The sequence below is a fragment of the Suillus subalutaceus genome, assembly GCF_016647625.1.
Source record: "Suillus subalutaceus strain FC151 chromosome Unknown DFJ58scaffold_71, whole genome shotgun sequence".
NCBI classification, from domain to species: Eukaryota; Fungi; Basidiomycota; class Agaricomycetes; order Boletales; family Suillaceae; genus Suillus; species Suillus subalutaceus.
In genome coordinates, this window is record NW_024540320.1 from 42,046 (window position 1) to 60,200 (window position 18,155).

Genomic DNA, 18,155 nt, shown 5'->3' on the forward strand with positions numbered 1-18,155 from the left:
TCCATCGGCCTTGACTTCATATATCTCCTGGTCTTGATTGCGACTCCGTCTGACCGCTGTAACATAAAATGGGATGCAAGGCAGATGCAGTCTGCAGTTCCCGAAACGAGGCGCGCTCAGGTTGTCAAGCAGGGCGTAAAGTTTCAGAACCAAATCTAAAGCCACGACATGTCGGAGCGAGGATATCGACGTTTGAATGTCATCTTCGGACAGAGATGATGGGGTGTATGGTGGAGCTTTATATGACGTAATGTCGACCGGCAGACAGCTATTGAATTCGGATGATTGCCCCACCCAGTTCAGGGCACTGATGTCGCCCGACTGAGCTACGACCTCTTGCAAGAGCCTGCCAAGCGCCTTTTGCTTCTTCTCGCCATAAATGACAGGCAGGTTGACGCCGAAGATACCAAACAATGAGTATGCAATATCTTCCTGCCACGTGGTGACACGGGCAGATACCCACTGGAGTTTCTCCCGTGCGTCTCTCGTCCCCGGATGGAAGGCGACGAGGTCCTGCGCATCTATGCCCGTCGCATCTCCCATCTCCCGCATGATTGCAAGGGAGTCCTTGTGGTTGGGAGAACGATCGCCGAGATATAGGGACCAATCCTTCTGATAAAACAGGACAAATTTTGGGGCCAGGAATTCTTGAACTGTCCATCCTCGCGTGTTCCAAGTGCTTCTTGCGAGTGCCCCAGACTGCGACGAAGGTGGAACATCCGACAAGTAGATCATGGTAAGTGCTGAGTGGCGATACCAGACAAACATGGAGTTGACCGATTGTTGGACCTCGACATTGTTAGTCTGGTCGATGCAGCAGGTGTCAATCCATGTCCAGCGATACCCCATATCACGAGCAGTTTTACAGAATGACTGCAACTTTGGGATGCCACCGACTGGATCCAAGTAGTACACCACCTTGCCCTGGATGTCATGCAGCGACGGCTCCTTCTCTTCCCACCTATGCGATAGCATGACATAACGGAAGTACACCGCCACCACGTCTTGGATGCGCTCTATTTGAAGGTCTGCATGCTTTATTGTGGATGACAAAAGTTCTTTGTACTCTGCGCTCGCTTTGAAGGCATTGATCTGTGCCTCGCGATTACATAAGCGCCCAGTAAAGGTGTTGATTAAACGATGCGGGACGTCGTCGAGTTGAGCTTTGATGGTCTCATGAATGGCTCGTTCTGCTTCGGATGGACTAACATACTGTTGGTACAAGTCTGTATAAAGAGTCAACAGTGCTTAAAGACGTGCTGTTCGAGGCGTACTTTTTGTTTTCGTGTCGGGAGCATTTTCCAACTTGGAGAGCATGATTGTGAACGCCCCGATGGCTTCATCATATCGCTGTGCGCCATGAAGTGCCGCATGCTTCAACTGATATCCAAAGTAAGATGAGCGGTTGAGTTCGATCACCTGCATGTCACCAAAATGAGCGTCGAATACGAAACGGTAACTGTCATCGCACCTTTTCAGCGTCAAGGAGTGCATCGTCCCATAGCATTTTTCCCAACCTCGCCTCACTGCGGTTCGCAAAGACAACATCGGTTGCCAGATCAAGGTCAATCGCCGCAGAGTAAAACTCGATAGCCCTGTCGTAATTACCCGAAGCGAGGGCAGTATCCCCGCCCGCAGCGAGGTCAGTCACGCCGGCAGCAGCATATAACACGCTGCAATCTTGCTTGAAAGCTAAGTGAAATGGGATTGAGAATTATACCCGGTTGATATCACGAAGACTTGCCAGTGGACCAATCAAAGCAGCGTGCTTTCATAACTTCATCAGCCCTGTCCATCATATATCGGTATGCTTGCATGGCTTCTGGAAGTCTGCCTGCCCGAAGGAGCGCATGGCACCAATTCTGGTGTGCAGTCCGCCACAAGGACTTGAGATCCCACCCGAATAGCTGCGCAAGCACTCAGCTCGACGTGAAATAAAAATATTGCATCCCAATCAACGGACCACCACAAAGATATCATATTTAGAATGAATAGCCGACACAGACGAGAAACCGATAGTGTTGACAGCAGCAGCGAAGTAGCCAGCAGCTTCGTTGTGACGTGCGGCGTCCAATGCATGCATTCCCATTTGGACGTGTAGATAAGCCTGAAGTGCGAGGTTCGCAAAATCAGTATCGACACATGAATCTGGTCTTGACTGTGTCAGGAGCACTCACTTCTACGATACCACAGGCAAGAGACATCGCATTGGGACGAGTAGTAGCTAGCTCTTGAACTCGCATAATTGCCTCGTCATATTGATCTGCATTGAAAAGGGCGATGGCCTGACAGCTGTCGTGTAAGTAGCAAGTGCATGAGACATAATTGACGTACCTTAATCAAGAGTAGAAAACGAGTTTTATTCAAGTCTGCGTCCACGTACATGAACGCGAGGTCAAATGCTTTCATCGCGTCTTGGAACTGTCGTTTTCCACAGTGGGCGATGCCCTTGGAGATACAGCCCATCAAGGATGGCTGAATGCTGATGCTCTATATCACCACATAAGTTAGTCTGTGTTACAAAGGTCCCGACTAAATGGTGCATCTCACTTCGAGCACGTCATCAAGTGCGCAGTCCCAGTCTGAATTTCTTGCCTTTACAAACGAGCGGTTCGCGTAAGAGTTGTAGTCGTTGCCATCTGCGCCGATATCTTGTGTTAACAGCCTGTCAGCAGTAGTCAAGTCCCCGCTTATGCAGGCATCGCGGGCTGTCGTGTTGATGGTGAGGATCTGCATCACACATGGTTAGATTACGTGGTAGGAGTGGAGGCTAGAAACATGTTTCGCCTTGAGCCTTGACATCAAGCTCAAGGATCGATATGCAAGGAGACGGAAAATAAACAGAATCTTACATTTGATGTCTGGTCCTCGAGAATGTCCTCTAGTATAGGTACTGGCCATTTTGAGATCATGCTATCAGATCCTGCACTCAGTATGTGCTTGCCATCCGCGGAGAAGGTGACACAATACGCCGCACCGGGGTGCTTGAATATGGCGATGGTTCGTCGATCTGAAAGCCGCCAAAGGCGAACCTGGTTGTCATCTGATGCGGACGCGAGAAGGGTGCCGGTAGGGTTCAAGGCAATCACGAAGATATGGTTGGTATGGCCTTTCCAGGGCTCACCAACCTGCTTCCCGGTCGATGAATCCCAGATTCGTATGGTGGGATCACCCAAAATAGCAGCCGATACAAGCTGTTTGCCATCGGGCGTCCATGCGACTGTAAAATTCCATGCTCCATTGAACGCAGAGTGACCCTGGAACTTTGAGATGCATTCCCTCTTGCCCAGATTCCATATTTGGATATCTTTGTTTGTTGCGATGGCAATATGTTCACCAGACGGCGAATACCGAATGCAGAGGATTTCACCGCCATGCCCACCATTGATTAGATCTCCTTGCACCTGCCATGTTTGTGTATTCCAGAGCTTCGCTGTGGTGTCCGTTGAGCTACTCGCCAGCGATGTGCTGTCTGGGGAAAAATCGAGCGAGTAGATCCGTTTGGAGTGGGCTTTGATGGGTTTGGTGAGAGACTCGCCGTCTCTGTTCCAGGCGATGAGCTCTCCATCATCATCACCGCTTGCTATGAATTGCCCGTCCCTTGATACTACAACTCCTTTTATTACGTTGCGATGCCCCTCCATTATCTTCAATGTAGCACCGTCTTCTAAGTCCCACAGACGAATCGTTGTGTCGGACGAGGACGTTACCATACGATGTCCATCGGGGAAGACTGCGGCCGCCCAGATATGATCTTTGTGGCCTTCAAATGTTCGAGTAGCCGTGATGATTCGAATGGCGGACTGTTCTGCTTCCGTCATTCTGCTCGAGGTAGATGGTGTTGAGCAAAACGTGCTGGAGAGCTTGTGGATGTCTTGATCTAAGTTTCAGAGGTGCGTGTACTGGGCCTTTTGGTACTTCTTCACAGCCTCAACCTGCTTCTGTATTTATCATTAGACGCCCAAAACACGAGGCCTGAGGCCTGAAACCTATATTTATGTAATCTGCAACCATTACGGTCACTATTTGAAATCGGCGCCAGGGCCAGCCTCGTTCTCAGTTCATCTAATAGCTACTTCACCATGTCCATCCCTCCATTCGGCTCTACCGCCTACTCCATCATGGACGTACGGTCAGAGAATCGACTCCGCTCTGCTGGAAAAGACTGGGTCGCAGGCGAATCTGCAGGGTGGAAAGTCTATATATCACACAGCAGAAACAGACGAGGCGTACTGCGTGCTCCTCGACCTGTTGTTCAGCCGCAATCGTGATCACGATCTACACCGATATCTACAAGCTCTCGATTTAAGGCGTCGTATTATCGTATTCGTGTCCACGATCAGCGATGAGGGCGTAAAGAACCTGGCACCGTTCAGGTAAGACGCACACTCGTTATCTAACGCGTTTTACATGCTTACCTGGCTTGCATCCATCAGTTAGTTGAACACGGTGAGTAATACACCAAAGACAAACCTTTTCCCGCAGGTCTCGAACTACCATCTCATTCGCATGCAACCACAGCGCTCCGGGCCGCCTCAAAGACACAATTGCGAACTTGAAGAACAGCCAAGGATTCACCGGGAGCATCATCAGCAAGCCATTCGTCAAGAATGCAAATGCGACTGCTATATACGTCTGTGCACGTGGATGTGTTTGATGTGCGCTAGAATGAGCGTGCTGTTGTGCTCGCCTGTGACTGGGTGGGTGATATTTATGGATTTGTAGAGCTGTTAGAAGGCGGTGATAATATCATGATGATTAGTGAGCGGGCTCGGCATGAAATGAAATGACCTCACACTCCGTGCTAAAAGCACTTTCCTTGACGCGGGAGGCTATTATTCGCACCTGATCATCTAGTAGTTGGCGCATATATCGTATCACAAAGGTGCGCGCATACACATTGTTCCTCTGTCTGATAGCCCACTCGTCGAAATCGGAAGGATAGACCTACAACAACAATCAGTCCTAATGAAAGGCGTGATGGTGATCTAATTAATCTGGTCTGTCCCGTCCTCCCTGTTTGCTCTCACCATCTCTGTGTCGATCGCGATCGTCACAGTCCCAGACGTTGTCACGGCGTTTATCAATATAGCGTTCTCGGTCCCTTCGGTCCAAGTCCCTGTCACTGTCCTTTCTACTGCCGTCTCTTCTCCTCCTGTCATCTCGCCGGTTTCTGTCTCTTCGATCTTTACGGTCGTGTTCTCGTCGCGCCTATCACGATCTCTTTCTCTCCTAGGGTCATGGACATCATCCCTCCTTCTATCCCTCCTCCTCTCACGATCACCATCATTCCTACTGCTCTCCCCTTCGCTCCTTCTCTCAGGTGACCACGAGGCCCTCCTCGAAACAGTTAAACTCCAATTCCTGCTTTCCTCCCTACTGCTCACCTGTCTCACAAGCGGGATATAACGCTTCTCGTCCCCTCGCCGTTTCTTCTTCTTACTGCCGTCATCCAGCACCTCCTGCTCCTTTGCTCCAATACCCAAGAGTGCAGGGCGTGATTTAGGTAGGTAAGGCTCCACCAGCGCATTCTTTTTCGCTCTTTCTGAGCTTGTAACAGCCCCACCGTCCACCCAACCCATGCCGCGGAGCATAGCGGCTCCGAACGCAGTGATGGGCACACGCTCCTAGTCATCGATAGTAGCAACATCTACTTTCGCATATTCTTCTACTGTCATACTTGTCTCTTCGTCAATCGACGTCGTGCTTGTGTCGATTTTGACTTTCTTGTCGCCGAACTGGATACCTGAGAGTTGGGGGCCGGAGTTGATGGTATCGCGCGTTCCAAGCCCTCCGACGCTGCCGTCTGCACCTGTACTCGCTTTCGCGGAGTCAGGAATGAATCGTGCAGCACCTGCACGACGTTTCAATGCCGCCTCCCGCCAGTCAGGATTTGGCTTCGAAAGAATAACAAGAGGGCATGTAGGAGCTTTGGTCTTGGGCTTTTTCCACCTACACTACATGATATAAGTAGTATGTGGGCCTTTTGTGAGCTGTAGAAATGTTGGAAAGAGACGCACCGTTGTGCACTGAACTTTTTGAAAGAAGTGATAAACTCGTTCTCTAGACGACCGTCTTCATCACCGCTAGGGTCTGGCTCATATTTACGCCCACGCATTAGAAAACACGATCCCGCTTTTCTGCTCGTCGTCGGAATCCCCCCGAGAACTGAAAGTACGAGGAGAACCTGTGAGTGGGGTGCCAGAAGCAGAGCTTACGGCACTGAAGAGGTGACGAGGGAGCGCCGAGTTTGAGTTTGTCGCTGGCCCTGTCCTCGTCGGCTGCTAGGGGTTTGTGGACAGTGAATGACAGTTTGGACATCATCGTGCAAGATACAGCAATCATTGACCTTGGATTGTGAGGCTACTTATGTAGGGTATATCGACTGCATTGATATTTCTGTGGACAGCACTCTTCTCGCGAGCAGGGCAGGATGTTCGATATGGAGCTTGGACACTGGCAAACTCGTATTTGAAATACTTGATGATACGCACTGCAGTGGTGTGGGTGTTGAAACGCAGTTTGAAATTGATTTGCTTGCGGCCCGACCCCGGGCCTGGCCTGCAGTGGCTCCAAGCTTTGGACCTTCGAGCTCCGGGTCCTTTAGTAGCATTTTGCCTATACAACAAGAAGAGCCCAGTGTATGCATTTCATACACACAGGTCTGTCTATAGTGATTATACACGCAAATTGGACTAAGTCCCTACATGACAGCCAATGAGGTCAGTTCAGTCTCTCCCGATCAAGAGCAGAGATTCGTCAGCAAGATATCCTTCCACAGAGAACGTAACTCCCTCCTTTGCAAGCATCTCCATCTTTCTATTGCACTGCAACCCAGTATTCTTCTGTCCACCCCTTGCGTTTGCGCCAGTGCCCCACTCACCGAAGAATCCACCAATGTACAGATTTGACGCGATGATGCGGTGGCAAGGCACGAACGGTGCAAATGGATTGTTTCGAAGCGCAGAACCAACTAATAAATGAGGTTAAGAGAAGAGACGAAGGGATTGCGTTTTGGACGCGCACCTGATCGCGGTGAACCTTGCCCGAGGGCGACGCAGATGTCTTTGTACGTCGTGACACGACCACAAGGAATTGTTCTAGTGAAATCGTATACTGCCCACTGATGCGGAGTGACGCGCTGGGAGAACCATGGAGTAAGGAATGATGGGCAGGCTCAATGCATGTTGCTTGCCTTGCCGTCGTGCGTCTTGAAAGTGTTCCGATCTTTTTCACTCAAGGGGTAATTCATCTTGCCTGTGAAGATAGTTCAATGAAAGTCGTCTGACATGGGTCATGACTCATGGAGTCCGGGCTTACAGTCTGCCAGGTCCTGCATTTCCTCCACGACTAGTATGGAATCCCTTGTGGTTGCTGTCTTATGTTCATCAATGGCAGCCTTCGTTGAACGCGACTGTGTCCTGATGGCAGGCATTATTCAGCAGAGAAAAAAAACTGTGCTATCGGGATGTGATACAAGAACGAGCGTAAGCGCTTGAGCTCTCGTGACAGGGGCAAACACGATAGTCTCACGCGTGACTTTAATTCAGGGCCGGCAAGATGGTGCAACTCAACTCTGCCCGCGACATTTCATGGTATAGAAGGGAAGGAAGTATGTATCTATGGCGTGTCCCTAAAGCCCATCAGGTACTGCATAATCTGGAAGGCGGCCTGAAATCATTGGTTTCTGTTAGACCGCACCTGCACATCAGCGACATCAACTTACTACTGGCGCAAACTGCGGAATCCTACAGAACATTAGAAACGAGACCCTGGGTATTCAATATTGCAGTGAACTCACATGTGTCCACTCAAAGCTACTTCGTAATAAGTGAGTCCCCGCTCTGAGTGCATCGTCCCATAGGCACCCACGCCATCGACAATGAAGCTGTCGTCAGCGATAGGCGTCTGGAAGCCCTGCAAACCATCCCCTTAGAATACAATGAGTGATTAGTAGCGTACATCAAACACTACCAGTCACGTACAGGTCATGCTACAGATGATTCATGTCAACTGATAAATGTCACGGTCAAGAACGCACTTACTTTTGAATGGCAATTCTGGTTCTAAATCATCAGATCATGCGTCAGAATATATGAAGATTAAGGATCGAAAACAAAGTCATACCCATTGGCAATGAGGATGAAGTCTGCGAGACCGTGCACAATGACGGTCCGCTGGTTCTTCTCGATGACACTCGGTAACACAGTGAAGGCAGGAGGCAAGCTGCTGTCTCCGTTGGGGAAGACATTGATATTGGAGCATTCCGACCACTCGGTGTCAACGGGCGCATGGATAGCTTCCTTTACATCCATTCGATTAAAGTAGATCGGAGACTGCGTCTGTGGGAATGAACCTCTAGGTCTTCGTCAGCTTAGTTGCATTGAATCAATAATTGGATGGCCTACGGGAAACCTAAGACATCCCACAAAATCGGATACTTGCACGAATAATAAGTCAATATAGTACTTATGAAAAGCCTCTTCGGCTCACTGTGTCCCAGATGCGATAGATATCGAAAGCGGGGTTGATAATCAGTGCACTATAAAAAATGTCGTCCCAGACATCGCAGCCCTCGGCAAACTCGATGGAGTCTCCTGGCAGGGGAAGAAGACCTGCTGGAGGGTATGTGACATACTTATCCATGTAGCCAGTATAATTGCACGTCGCGGCCTTGTTCTCGAGGTAGTTCATGAACGTCTGACTGGATCCTATTGGTGAGTAACCTGCAAACTAGGTCCGAGTGAAATGAACAGACTTAAAAGAAAAGAGACCAGCGTATTTGTTCACGAAATCCACTGCAGGGATCTCCTCTTGCACTACGTCCCACGAGATCGAGGCTGAGCTTCACGTATAAGCCCTTGAGAAAAGATAGAGCAAGTCAAGATATTACTTACGATCACTGATCCATGTTCCCTGCAACGAGAGATCTAACAGAGTGGGGTTCTCGTAGATATAGTTTGCGATATCTTCATCGGTCATTAAGTCACGTCCAAAGAAAATGACTTCTAACTCACAAGGCACGTATGTTCCAGCGTACTGAATAAGTCAATATGATGTTTTACCAGACTCTCCGAGAACTTACACTTTCACCCGTTAGATACAGCTTTTTGCCTTTGAGTTCCGAAAAAACCTCAAGGAACTGCTGCATGAAACCGACGAGTTGAGTAGCCACATCGTCCTCGTTCTGTGCGTTTGGGATGCCTTGGGAAAATCCGGTACCAACAGGTTGCTCCACCCAAAGGACGGAGGAGAGGTTGGTCCAGCTTTGTTGATTCACCGTTGCTTTGGCCTGACCCCAGGCCCAACTGAAAGGCTTCAAACTTTGTTAAATGAGTCTTGCTATCAAAAAGAGACTTACTCCATTCTCCTGCAGCAAACCTTCGAGGGAGGAACAGCCAGGGCCACCGTTCGTCCTTCAGGTAGAACAGGTCAGGTCAGCAGCGAAGAGCACATCGCTTCTGATAACGCACCAAAAAATTAAATCATCAAGACTTCCTTCTGGGCCGGGAGGAAAAAAACCAGAAATAGAGCTGATGTCCTTGATGTAAGCAAAGGACGTGCATAAACTACTCATGTACATACCTGACGCGTCTCATTGGGACTGTTGCTGATGGGTAGAAGACCTGCCCAGCTAGGACCGACATCGAAGTCAACGAGAGGAAGGGATGTGCCATCGACGTAAAATTCTGGACGAAGACGGATCAGACGTATTAGATTTCTACTCGTAGCACTTCAATTCACCTGAGGCCTTTGGATTCGTGAATGTGATATTCTGAACACCACTGCGCTTTACGTTGTGAGGGCCGCTAGTCTGCCAACGCTTTGCTGCCTCAAGTTGGTGTTCACGTATCTCGTTCTTGGTCATCCTATGAGCGCTGGTGGTGACCACTGCGAGCAGAGCCGCAAATACAGCGAGAGGACGCATCACCGTCGAGCAAACCAAGACTTTGAGGGGGAAATAGCGAGCCGCTTGATATCGTACATCGGGTTTTTATTTGGGATGGGTATTTCTGTACTGACGGGAGCGAACAATTAGATAATTATGTAAACACGTTTGAAACACATACTGAGTGATGATCATGGCGGCACCATGCGTTCTTTGTCGTGCAGCCATACGGTGGCCGCATCGGATAAGCAACTTGTGCCGGGATAATCATAGTAATTTGTACCTGATTCATCATTCCTTTACTCACGATATTTGCTAGTTGTTGGCCACGATGACTTCAAGTTGGGATGCTGGGCAACTCACGCATGCCAGTGAGTTGCTGCGCTAGTGCTTAGAGTCAAGTGCTGTTTGTTGTTCCTTTTTCAAGATTTTCAAGAGTTGCAGACCCAGTGTGAAAGCATCCACGGATCGCTTTGCAGATTGAGCTGTCAAGCGCATGCACACGAGTGCCACAGGTTCGATTTATACCTCCTGACCTACCCGACATCATGCATCGTGACTCATACTAGTAGTGTCACCTGCTCAAGATCCACCTTCATGGAGTGTGACCGAATGGCCCTCAGAGTCGGAGTTAGGGAACGATGCCACGATACCCAAGTTATCCAGATTCGCTCCCGTTGTTTCCAAGGGCGAGAAGTTTCTGTTAGAACAGCAATCGAGGCGATGCGCAAATCGGAGCAAGGGAAGGTGAAACAGACGGGATTCATCTGGCTCCGAGAAGCACCTTAGCTGCAGACCGGTGGTCATACCTTCATAAACGACTCGTCGAGGTTCCATAATTGCACTTTGTTGTCATATGATGCGCTTACGAGGATGTAACCATTCGGGGTATGCAAGACTTGGTCGGTGTGTCCTTACAGCTGCTGCCAGGTTGTAGGAAAATTGGTGGGTGTCCGCGTTGAACCGTAGTATTACATGTTCTAATCAAGCAATCAAATGAACCTGAGATAATTAAGGGGTTTTCCATCCAAACCGGACCTATGGTACGTGGTCCAATGCACGTGTCCTTTACATGATCATTGATCGCTGCAGGTCGCATCTACTGGGCATTCATATACATCAGTCGAGAGCTCGTCTCCACCAGTCGCGTCTGGCAAGTAGATGACTGTGAACATCCAGGAATTGTGCCTTGTCTTGATTGGACCGAAGATTGTCTCTCCGCTCTCTATGTCCCACCGCCTTGCAGTCCCATCGAAGGATTCGCTTAGGACTCGCCGACCATCTCCACTCCAGCAAACAGACCAAACTCCGTTTGCATGTCCCGTCCATTTCGCAATCAATTAGCCTGTGTTGGTGCTCCACGACCTCATCCGACCTCCCGCTAACCACTTTCTTCCCGTCCAGAGACAACAATGTGGCCAATATTGTCTCCATCCCGTCATGCCATTCCTATCTGTTTCCCACTCTCCAAGCTCCATGCCTGCAGCGAGCTATTTTTTGAATAAGTTACCATCCACTGTTCGCCTGGCAGATGTCTAGTGTCATGGACTATCTCAGTGTCCTTGCGGGACTTTATCGTTGATGTCTCCTACCTTCCTATGATGGGAAGCTATAATCAACTACTTGGCACAGCTTTCATCCAACAAAGTCCAGAATCATTACTCAATTCAACGTTAAGTCTACAGCAAGTTCCAGTTGGCACATCTTACATGTATCGTCCTCGTGTTGACCTCGCAACTTCTAGTATATGCTGTGCGGCAACAACTTATCAAATTCCGAGTGTTCCACATCGCGCATTTAATGCACAAATCAAACTATTGGTTTTGGTCTGTTTCGTCTTTTACTTTCTTTGTGATAAACCGTTATCACCCCACATCAGATTTCTAGCTTCTACAGTAACACATAGCCTCATCGCGAAATATCTGAGTCCCACCGAAATATACTACCATCAACGGTCTGTCAATCCCTTGCGATCAGATCGCTGACTCGAATGTTGCATAGTTCCATCATACATAGCGTTATGAGCCGCTGGTCCCGGAAGGTAACTGAGTTCAGTTTCATGTTCAAGTATGCAGGAACATCGAGAACTGAATTCTCCTCGGACCGAGCAAAGCTAAGCAGTTCGATCCTCCGTCCATTTTTGTCCGTCACTGACACCGAAGCTCACAGCCTTATCACCCTGCAACCCTGCTTCATTCCTAACTTTGATAATGCAATCCTTCCTATTCTGAAATGGCCCAGCTCCCGGATCTCAAAGCAAATGAGGTACGTGTTGGCAGAGTGAGTCAAGACCTCAACCACCACTTATCAAGTATATTTTGAATAGCTTGTTACTCGTTATCTGTGCCCCAATGATGTTCACTTGTGGCTGTACGATCACCTCTACTCGCTCAATAACACTAGTACTATTCTCGACAAGTCTCGGTCCAGAAAGTCCCACGCTTCCCCCGGATTTCTAAGTTTGTCTGTCTAGAGAACTTAGCTTCGGCAGTATGGCTCTCCGGGAGCGATCCCATATGAAATCCGACTTGATGGCCGAAACTCGATTGAATAGCCAGCCCTTGATTCCATGGCTGACTGTATCTTATGGCCGAACTGTATCCTACTGTCGAACTCGATCCTCTGCTGCCGCACTCCATGCCCTGCAAATCCGGCAAACGAAATCAGTAGTACCAAACCACACCTACACCTTGCTCTCGTCCGACTTCGAGATGCTCGCAGCACTCTTCATGACCCGACTGTTACCGTTCTTGCAGGTTGTGTTGCAAAATGAACTACTGGGGTGCCAGGATATTACTGAGGTATAGAATACATGTGTATAGTATCGAGCGTTCCTACCCGAATGATCTTCTTGCCAATCAAATATCCAATCCATGTTACCAAGACGCTGATGAGACAATTGCCCACCCATGGTACAAATAGCAAGAAAATATATTTCTTTTGCTTCTCGCACAGGAGATCCTCTGCGCTAGAAATGCTCGATGATAGACGCGTCGCCAAACATGCGTCGTCATTTGAGATCAGTTTAATTATAATTAATGCCACTGACACCTCATCTTGATGGTGATCGGTCATGGAGGAAAACGATATGTGTAGACTATATATATCTTGTGTTGCCACATCAATCTAGCTGATTATGCTTATTGTCTACGTTCAAATAAAGGTATATATATCAAATGTTGGTTCAAGTCCAGTGGTGGCTTCGACGCCGCCGCCTCCGCCTATGAAGGGCCATCGACCTTTATCTTCGGAACATACTTATATTATCATATGATTCACATCACACAAATAGTCTTCATAAAAATTGCCCCACCCGGCGTCGGGCATTCATGCTACACTACTACACAGCTCCATGTAAAGTACTGAAAGTGCTCAGAGGTAGAGATAGTGCATGTTTCACGACAGCAGATCTTACGGACATCTATCAATCATACTACTGCATTTTTTACTTTCAAGTTCCTTGGCGGGGACGTAGTTCTGTGACCTCACTGGTAAACCCGTGACCATTTATTCGACCTATCGATCGGCTTGGCATCGCACTTATCAGTTGGAGCTGATCGCTCAGCACAGATACAATTCGGCACGCAACTAATTAATACAAAGTATCTGCTCAAGGTACCGCCCGCTACTGCTCCGAGTTAAGGATCAACGGATCACGGTGGATGCCGACAGTAGACCGTGAACGGTCTTTATAATATATCCTGTCAATAAAATTGTTGATCATGCCTTGTTGGGCTGTCATGTAGTGGACCGGTCATTGGATGTGTACCTGACTGTACACACGGTTTGAACGGCACAGCCGGCGGCAGACTCTAAACTCTGATCTGACGTCGTAAATAGATGTCGGGGACTGACAGGGGTAACTGGCGTGGCCGAGCGCCGTTACGATACATTTGCGGGCTATTATATCTATCGCTGTAGCACTTTTTTAGAGTCCAGCCCATTCCAGCCCCGGGCCCCGGTGGCGGCCGGCGCAATGATGCTCATGTCCGAGTCAGACTGTCAATTTACAGGGAACGTTGCTTTGCGTTTCGTTTGCGCTATCGTCGACGTGTTTTCTGCTACTTTTAGATTATGCTCGTTTTGTACTAAGTACTAGTCGGTACTAGTTAATGGAATTCAATGTAACGAGAGTTCACGTTCCTTTTTCTTTTTTTACTTCAGAATATAGCGCTTTGCAATTGGGGTCATTGACCTCGTGTTGGACATTTAACTCGTCACAAACTTTCTTTCGTTTGGTTTTTGTTGACTGGATTCTATCGGGTGGATGAGACGGACTTGTACTTCATTTTTCTTTATCAGGGGATATCCCACCAGTCCAAGGGCCGCACAAGGCACCATTTCATTTCATAATATAAGTAGTTCCCGTGACACACGCGTCGAGACTTCATGTAAGTCGCGCTTAGTGCTGCTTGAGCGTTTTAATATGTACTTCGCACTGCATGACGGTGAGAGACTCGAAGAAACAATTTGAACTAGTGCGTAATTATACAATTGTATGCGGTAAATTCTGTTTAAAATTCAGGGGAACGAACATCCTTCAACTTCAGAGGTAACTTGCTCCACAAGAACCTAGCAACCCCCCCCCTCCCCGTCAACTAGTCTCGTTGCAGTAGTAATAGTCCTATTGCTAAACTCAGATCGACTGCGCTGTTGAATTGAATCATGTCGCTTACAATGGAGGTGACGGTGTAGCAGCAAGCGGCTAGGTAGCCACTTTCACAAGGCTCTGAGTAGCTTCGGCATTCCTCGTCGTTAACACTACCCGGTTCAGATGTATCCTTTACAACACATGTAAGCGCAAATGTATCTCGCCGTTTATCGATGCTTCTCACCTCCTCGCAACAGAGAGCTGTGCCCTGACCGCAGCTGGTCGAACTCGTCGATGCCTTGATACTGGCTTGCGAAACGAGAAGTAAGATGGCAAAAACAATGGAAGCACGAACGAACATGTCAATTAGCCCATTGAGGTTCAAATGAGTGCAGCACTATTTAAGCACACGCAGCCAAGAGTTTATCACACGAATGTATGCGTTTTATTCTGGAACTGAAACTGGATTGGCCGGCTTCGTTGGAGTGCGAGCTTGAGGCAATAGTCCATACTTGATGTCACCATAGGCTTCCATGTGAAAATGATCGCCACCGCAGTTCAACGACAGGGCTTTCTGATAGGTACTCAGATATGGTCTAGGCTAGACGGCGTCCTCCGATAATCAGGCTGCGGCCTTGATGTCCTAAAATTACGAAATGGACATCCCGATCTAGAACACTGGTGGCACGAGCCACGAGAAAATTTTATCGTCAGAGTGATATTGGAGTATAAGGCGGTCGAGAAATACGGTTGTTTGGGGCTGTTGATAGATGCAGAATGATGAGAATGGTCAGAGTGCAAGTGCAACTTGATGGAGTTCGATGGACTCGTCCAGATCAGACGGGATGCCACGTTGCTGCTCGAATCTGGAATGAAGGATGCTAGGAAGGTTGTGAATCGATCAGAATAGCCAGGGGGATGGAGGGCAGCTCGAACGAGATCAATGACCTCATCCAGGTCAGACACAACGCCCCGCTGCTCGAATCTAGTATGAAGGCCGCTGAGAAGGGTATCGAGAAAGGGACTGATACGAACAGCCAGGAGGCCAAGAGCAACTCGAGTAAGTTCAATTGCCTCCTGTACGTCAGACAGGAAGCCCCGCTGCACGAATATCCCTCCAAGGCTGGTGGTTACTGAAAGAGCAGGATCGGTAAGAAATGGTCGAGGGGACAGAGAACAAGTGCAGCTCGATATAGCTCGATGATCTCATCCAAGTCGGGCAGAATGCCCGTTGCTCGAATTTGCTCGAATCTGGTTTGCAGGCTCATAGCAAGGTTGTTCAGAGACCCGGATTGAAAAGAATTGCCAGGTGAACAAAGGGCCAATGCAACTCGATGGAGCCCAATAGCCCATCCATATCAGACGGGGTGCCCTGTCGGTGAGATATTTCTCTAAGGCAATTGGCAAGGTTGTTGGATGTCGATGAAAGTGACCACGCTAATGAAGCAGCAATGAGGCTCGATGGAGCTCGACGGCCTCATCAAGATCACAAAAGACACCCCGCTGCTGTAATATGTCTCGAAGGCAGTTGGAAAGGTTGTTGAGAGACGTGGATATGAATATGGCCAGTGGGACGGAGCAACAATGGAGACCGATGGTGTTCAATGGCCTCAGACAGGACACCCCGCTACTGAGATCTGTCCTGTAGGCTGATTGCAAGGTTGTTAAATGATGTAGCTCATCCAGATCAGGTAGGACGCCCCGCTGGAATCTGTCTCGAAGGCTGTACCGAGAAATAAGAGTCTGCGAGGATGGCCAGGGGGAAATTCGTGCAACGCCGCTCGACATTGTTCTACGTTATTTGCTACATCTCGACAAGGAATACGAGGGATGCCCAGGAATGACCAAGGCGAGTCGGAACATGCTGAAACGAGAAGAATATAACTGTCTCAGCTCCGTAGTAAACGTCTCGAAAATTGAGTGATATCATGGTCATTTGCATAGTGTCGCATATAACTGTATATAACCAACACACAATGAATGAACAGAAACGTGCACTGACTCATCTAGTACTGCCAGATATTGGAGGGAAATTATTTAGCGGTCGAGCTTGGAGAGGCCGGGAGCGTCTTGTTGGCACGCGAAAGCACATTTCTGATCAGGATTCGTGTGAAAATTTGACGATCCTTTGCAATCCAAAGAGGTGGCGAAAAAATGTATTCGCTGAGCATCTACTGCAGTGAAGTTTGAACGAGCAGGAGTGGCCACCACATTAAGGGCACGCACGACCGACTGCGTAACAAAGCAGCCGCGGAGCTGGGACCGTGCGAAGCATCAAATCACGGAGAACGAGTCCTTCGGTCGGCAACGCTCAGCACCACCACGGTGCACCTACGTAATACATACTACTATCATTGCTTCCTGCTATCCTGAATACAACAAGCCTTCAAAGTTTTCGTGTGCCCATTCTAACTCACTCTAGTGTTAGTTATCGTTTTGATGTCTGTGTGCATATTTTTTTAAGCAGTTGATCACTGGTATCGTTATCACAGTCGCGCAAACGCGATGGAAAGCCTCTGAGTCAGAAGAAGTTAGTCTCATACTGCGATTTGGTATTTATCAAGTTCTTGACCTTGCAGGCCTTAATCTCAACCTAAAATTGGGCGATCCTTCTAGTTCTCGGCGGTTAGATCCGACTCGAAAATTTAATCCTGAACGTTGCCTTCGTCGGTTATCTTTGCCGGACGATGAGCTGCACAGTGCTCAGCTGTCGATTTCGTGATCTTGCAGGGTTGGTATGTAATAATATGTATATGGTATCCTCCGGGGGCTTTTTACTGGTCCCGCTGCACTTAAGTTTGACACTCATGGGAAGTAGTCGATGAAATATGCAAACGAGATTCCACGTATCCTACGCCGCACAAGGCAGAATTTCATCTATATCGTGAGTTATCAACTTGCTACGCGTTATGCTTACTGGTGGAGAGCGTTTCGAGACTTCAAATTGAGTACTGAACGATGATATAGAGGTTCAAGAGATTTTTTGCACCAGTGGAATATTAGTTATAGATTCAAGATAAATTTATGGTATAATCCGTTCGAAAGTCCAGCCTAACAAATGTCCTTCATGTACTGCAGTAATAATAGTCCTATTGCAAACTGAGATTGACCAAGCCATTGAATCAAGTTGTGAAGCTTACCGTGACGGTGTAGCAACAAGATTCTACGTAGCCACTTCTGCAACTCCCTGAATAGCTTTGGCACTGCTCATCATCAACATACCCCGTCGGGTTGGACGAATTCTTTTGCAACACATGTAAGCACAGGTGTCTTTCTACGCTTATGAATCTTTCTCACCTCCTTGCAGCAATGAGCTTCACCGTTACCACAACTAATAGCGGCTATAACATAGGCTTGGGAAAGGAGAAGGAAGATAACAGGGATTCGAACGAACATGTTGATATGTATCGAGGTCTGAGCGAGTGCTGTTCCATGAACAGATGCCGCAGTATTTAAACCCGTCGGCCAGCGTCGGTAAAGTTAGTTGAACGTTAAATTTGAATGATTTCATACCTGATGAGTCACTAGGCGCTTCCCGAGGGCTCCCCGAGGTTGCATGGTAGCGACTCCATGTCGAAAATTGTAACCACAGTCAGCATATATGGAGACTGGTCACTGGTACCCTGTTATCACTTGGATCTTCCTCGGTTTCTGCAATCCCTGACCAAACCGACC

At 48.4% G+C, this 18,155-nt stretch overlaps 3 protein-coding genes across 3 annotated transcripts; all 3 read right to left on the reverse strand.

Annotated features, from left to right (window-relative positions):
• Window positions 1–4,988: 4,988 nt before the first annotated feature.
• DFJ58DRAFT_729294 (DExH-box splicing factor binding site-domain-containing protein) lies at window positions 4,989–6,321 on the reverse strand (the record flags this gene model as incomplete). The annotated part of the gene is made up of 4 exons (XM_041385731.1): window positions 4,989–5,627; window positions 5,655–5,952; window positions 6,021–6,168; window positions 6,219–6,321. 4 exons carry the CDS (start codon window positions 6,319–6,321, stop codon window positions 4,989–4,991), a joined length of 1,188 nt encoding a protein of 395 aa, XP_041242638.1.
• Window positions 6,322–6,577: 256 nt separating this feature from the next.
• Window positions 6,578–7,931, reverse strand: DFJ58DRAFT_793997 (6-O-methylguanine DNA methyltransferase). The gene is made up of 4 exons (XM_041390429.1): window positions 7,321–7,931; window positions 7,196–7,257; window positions 7,027–7,141; window positions 6,578–6,973 (listed from the first exon to the last, which is right to left on the reverse strand). Exons 1-4 carry the CDS (start codon window positions 7,433–7,435, stop codon window positions 6,729–6,731), a joined length of 537 nt encoding a protein of 178 aa, XP_041242639.1. The 5' UTR covers window positions 7,436–7,931; the 3' UTR covers window positions 6,578–6,728.
• Window positions 7,621–9,928, reverse strand: DFJ58DRAFT_662149 (Alpha/Beta hydrolase protein; the record flags this gene model as incomplete). The annotated part of the gene is made up of 16 exons (XM_041382282.1): window positions 7,621–7,671; window positions 7,727–7,748; window positions 7,802–7,931; window positions 7,986–7,993; window positions 8,046–8,066; window positions 8,128–8,358; window positions 8,409–8,440; window positions 8,494–8,704; window positions 8,759–8,840; window positions 8,898–8,969; window positions 9,018–9,039; window positions 9,086–9,316; window positions 9,362–9,416; window positions 9,474–9,541; window positions 9,586–9,689; window positions 9,745–9,928. The coding sequence occupies 16 exons, from the start codon at window positions 9,926–9,928 to the stop codon at window positions 7,621–7,623; spliced, it is 1,524 nt and encodes a 507-aa protein (XP_041242640.1).
• Between the last annotated feature and the right edge of the window lie 8,227 nt (window positions 9,929–18,155).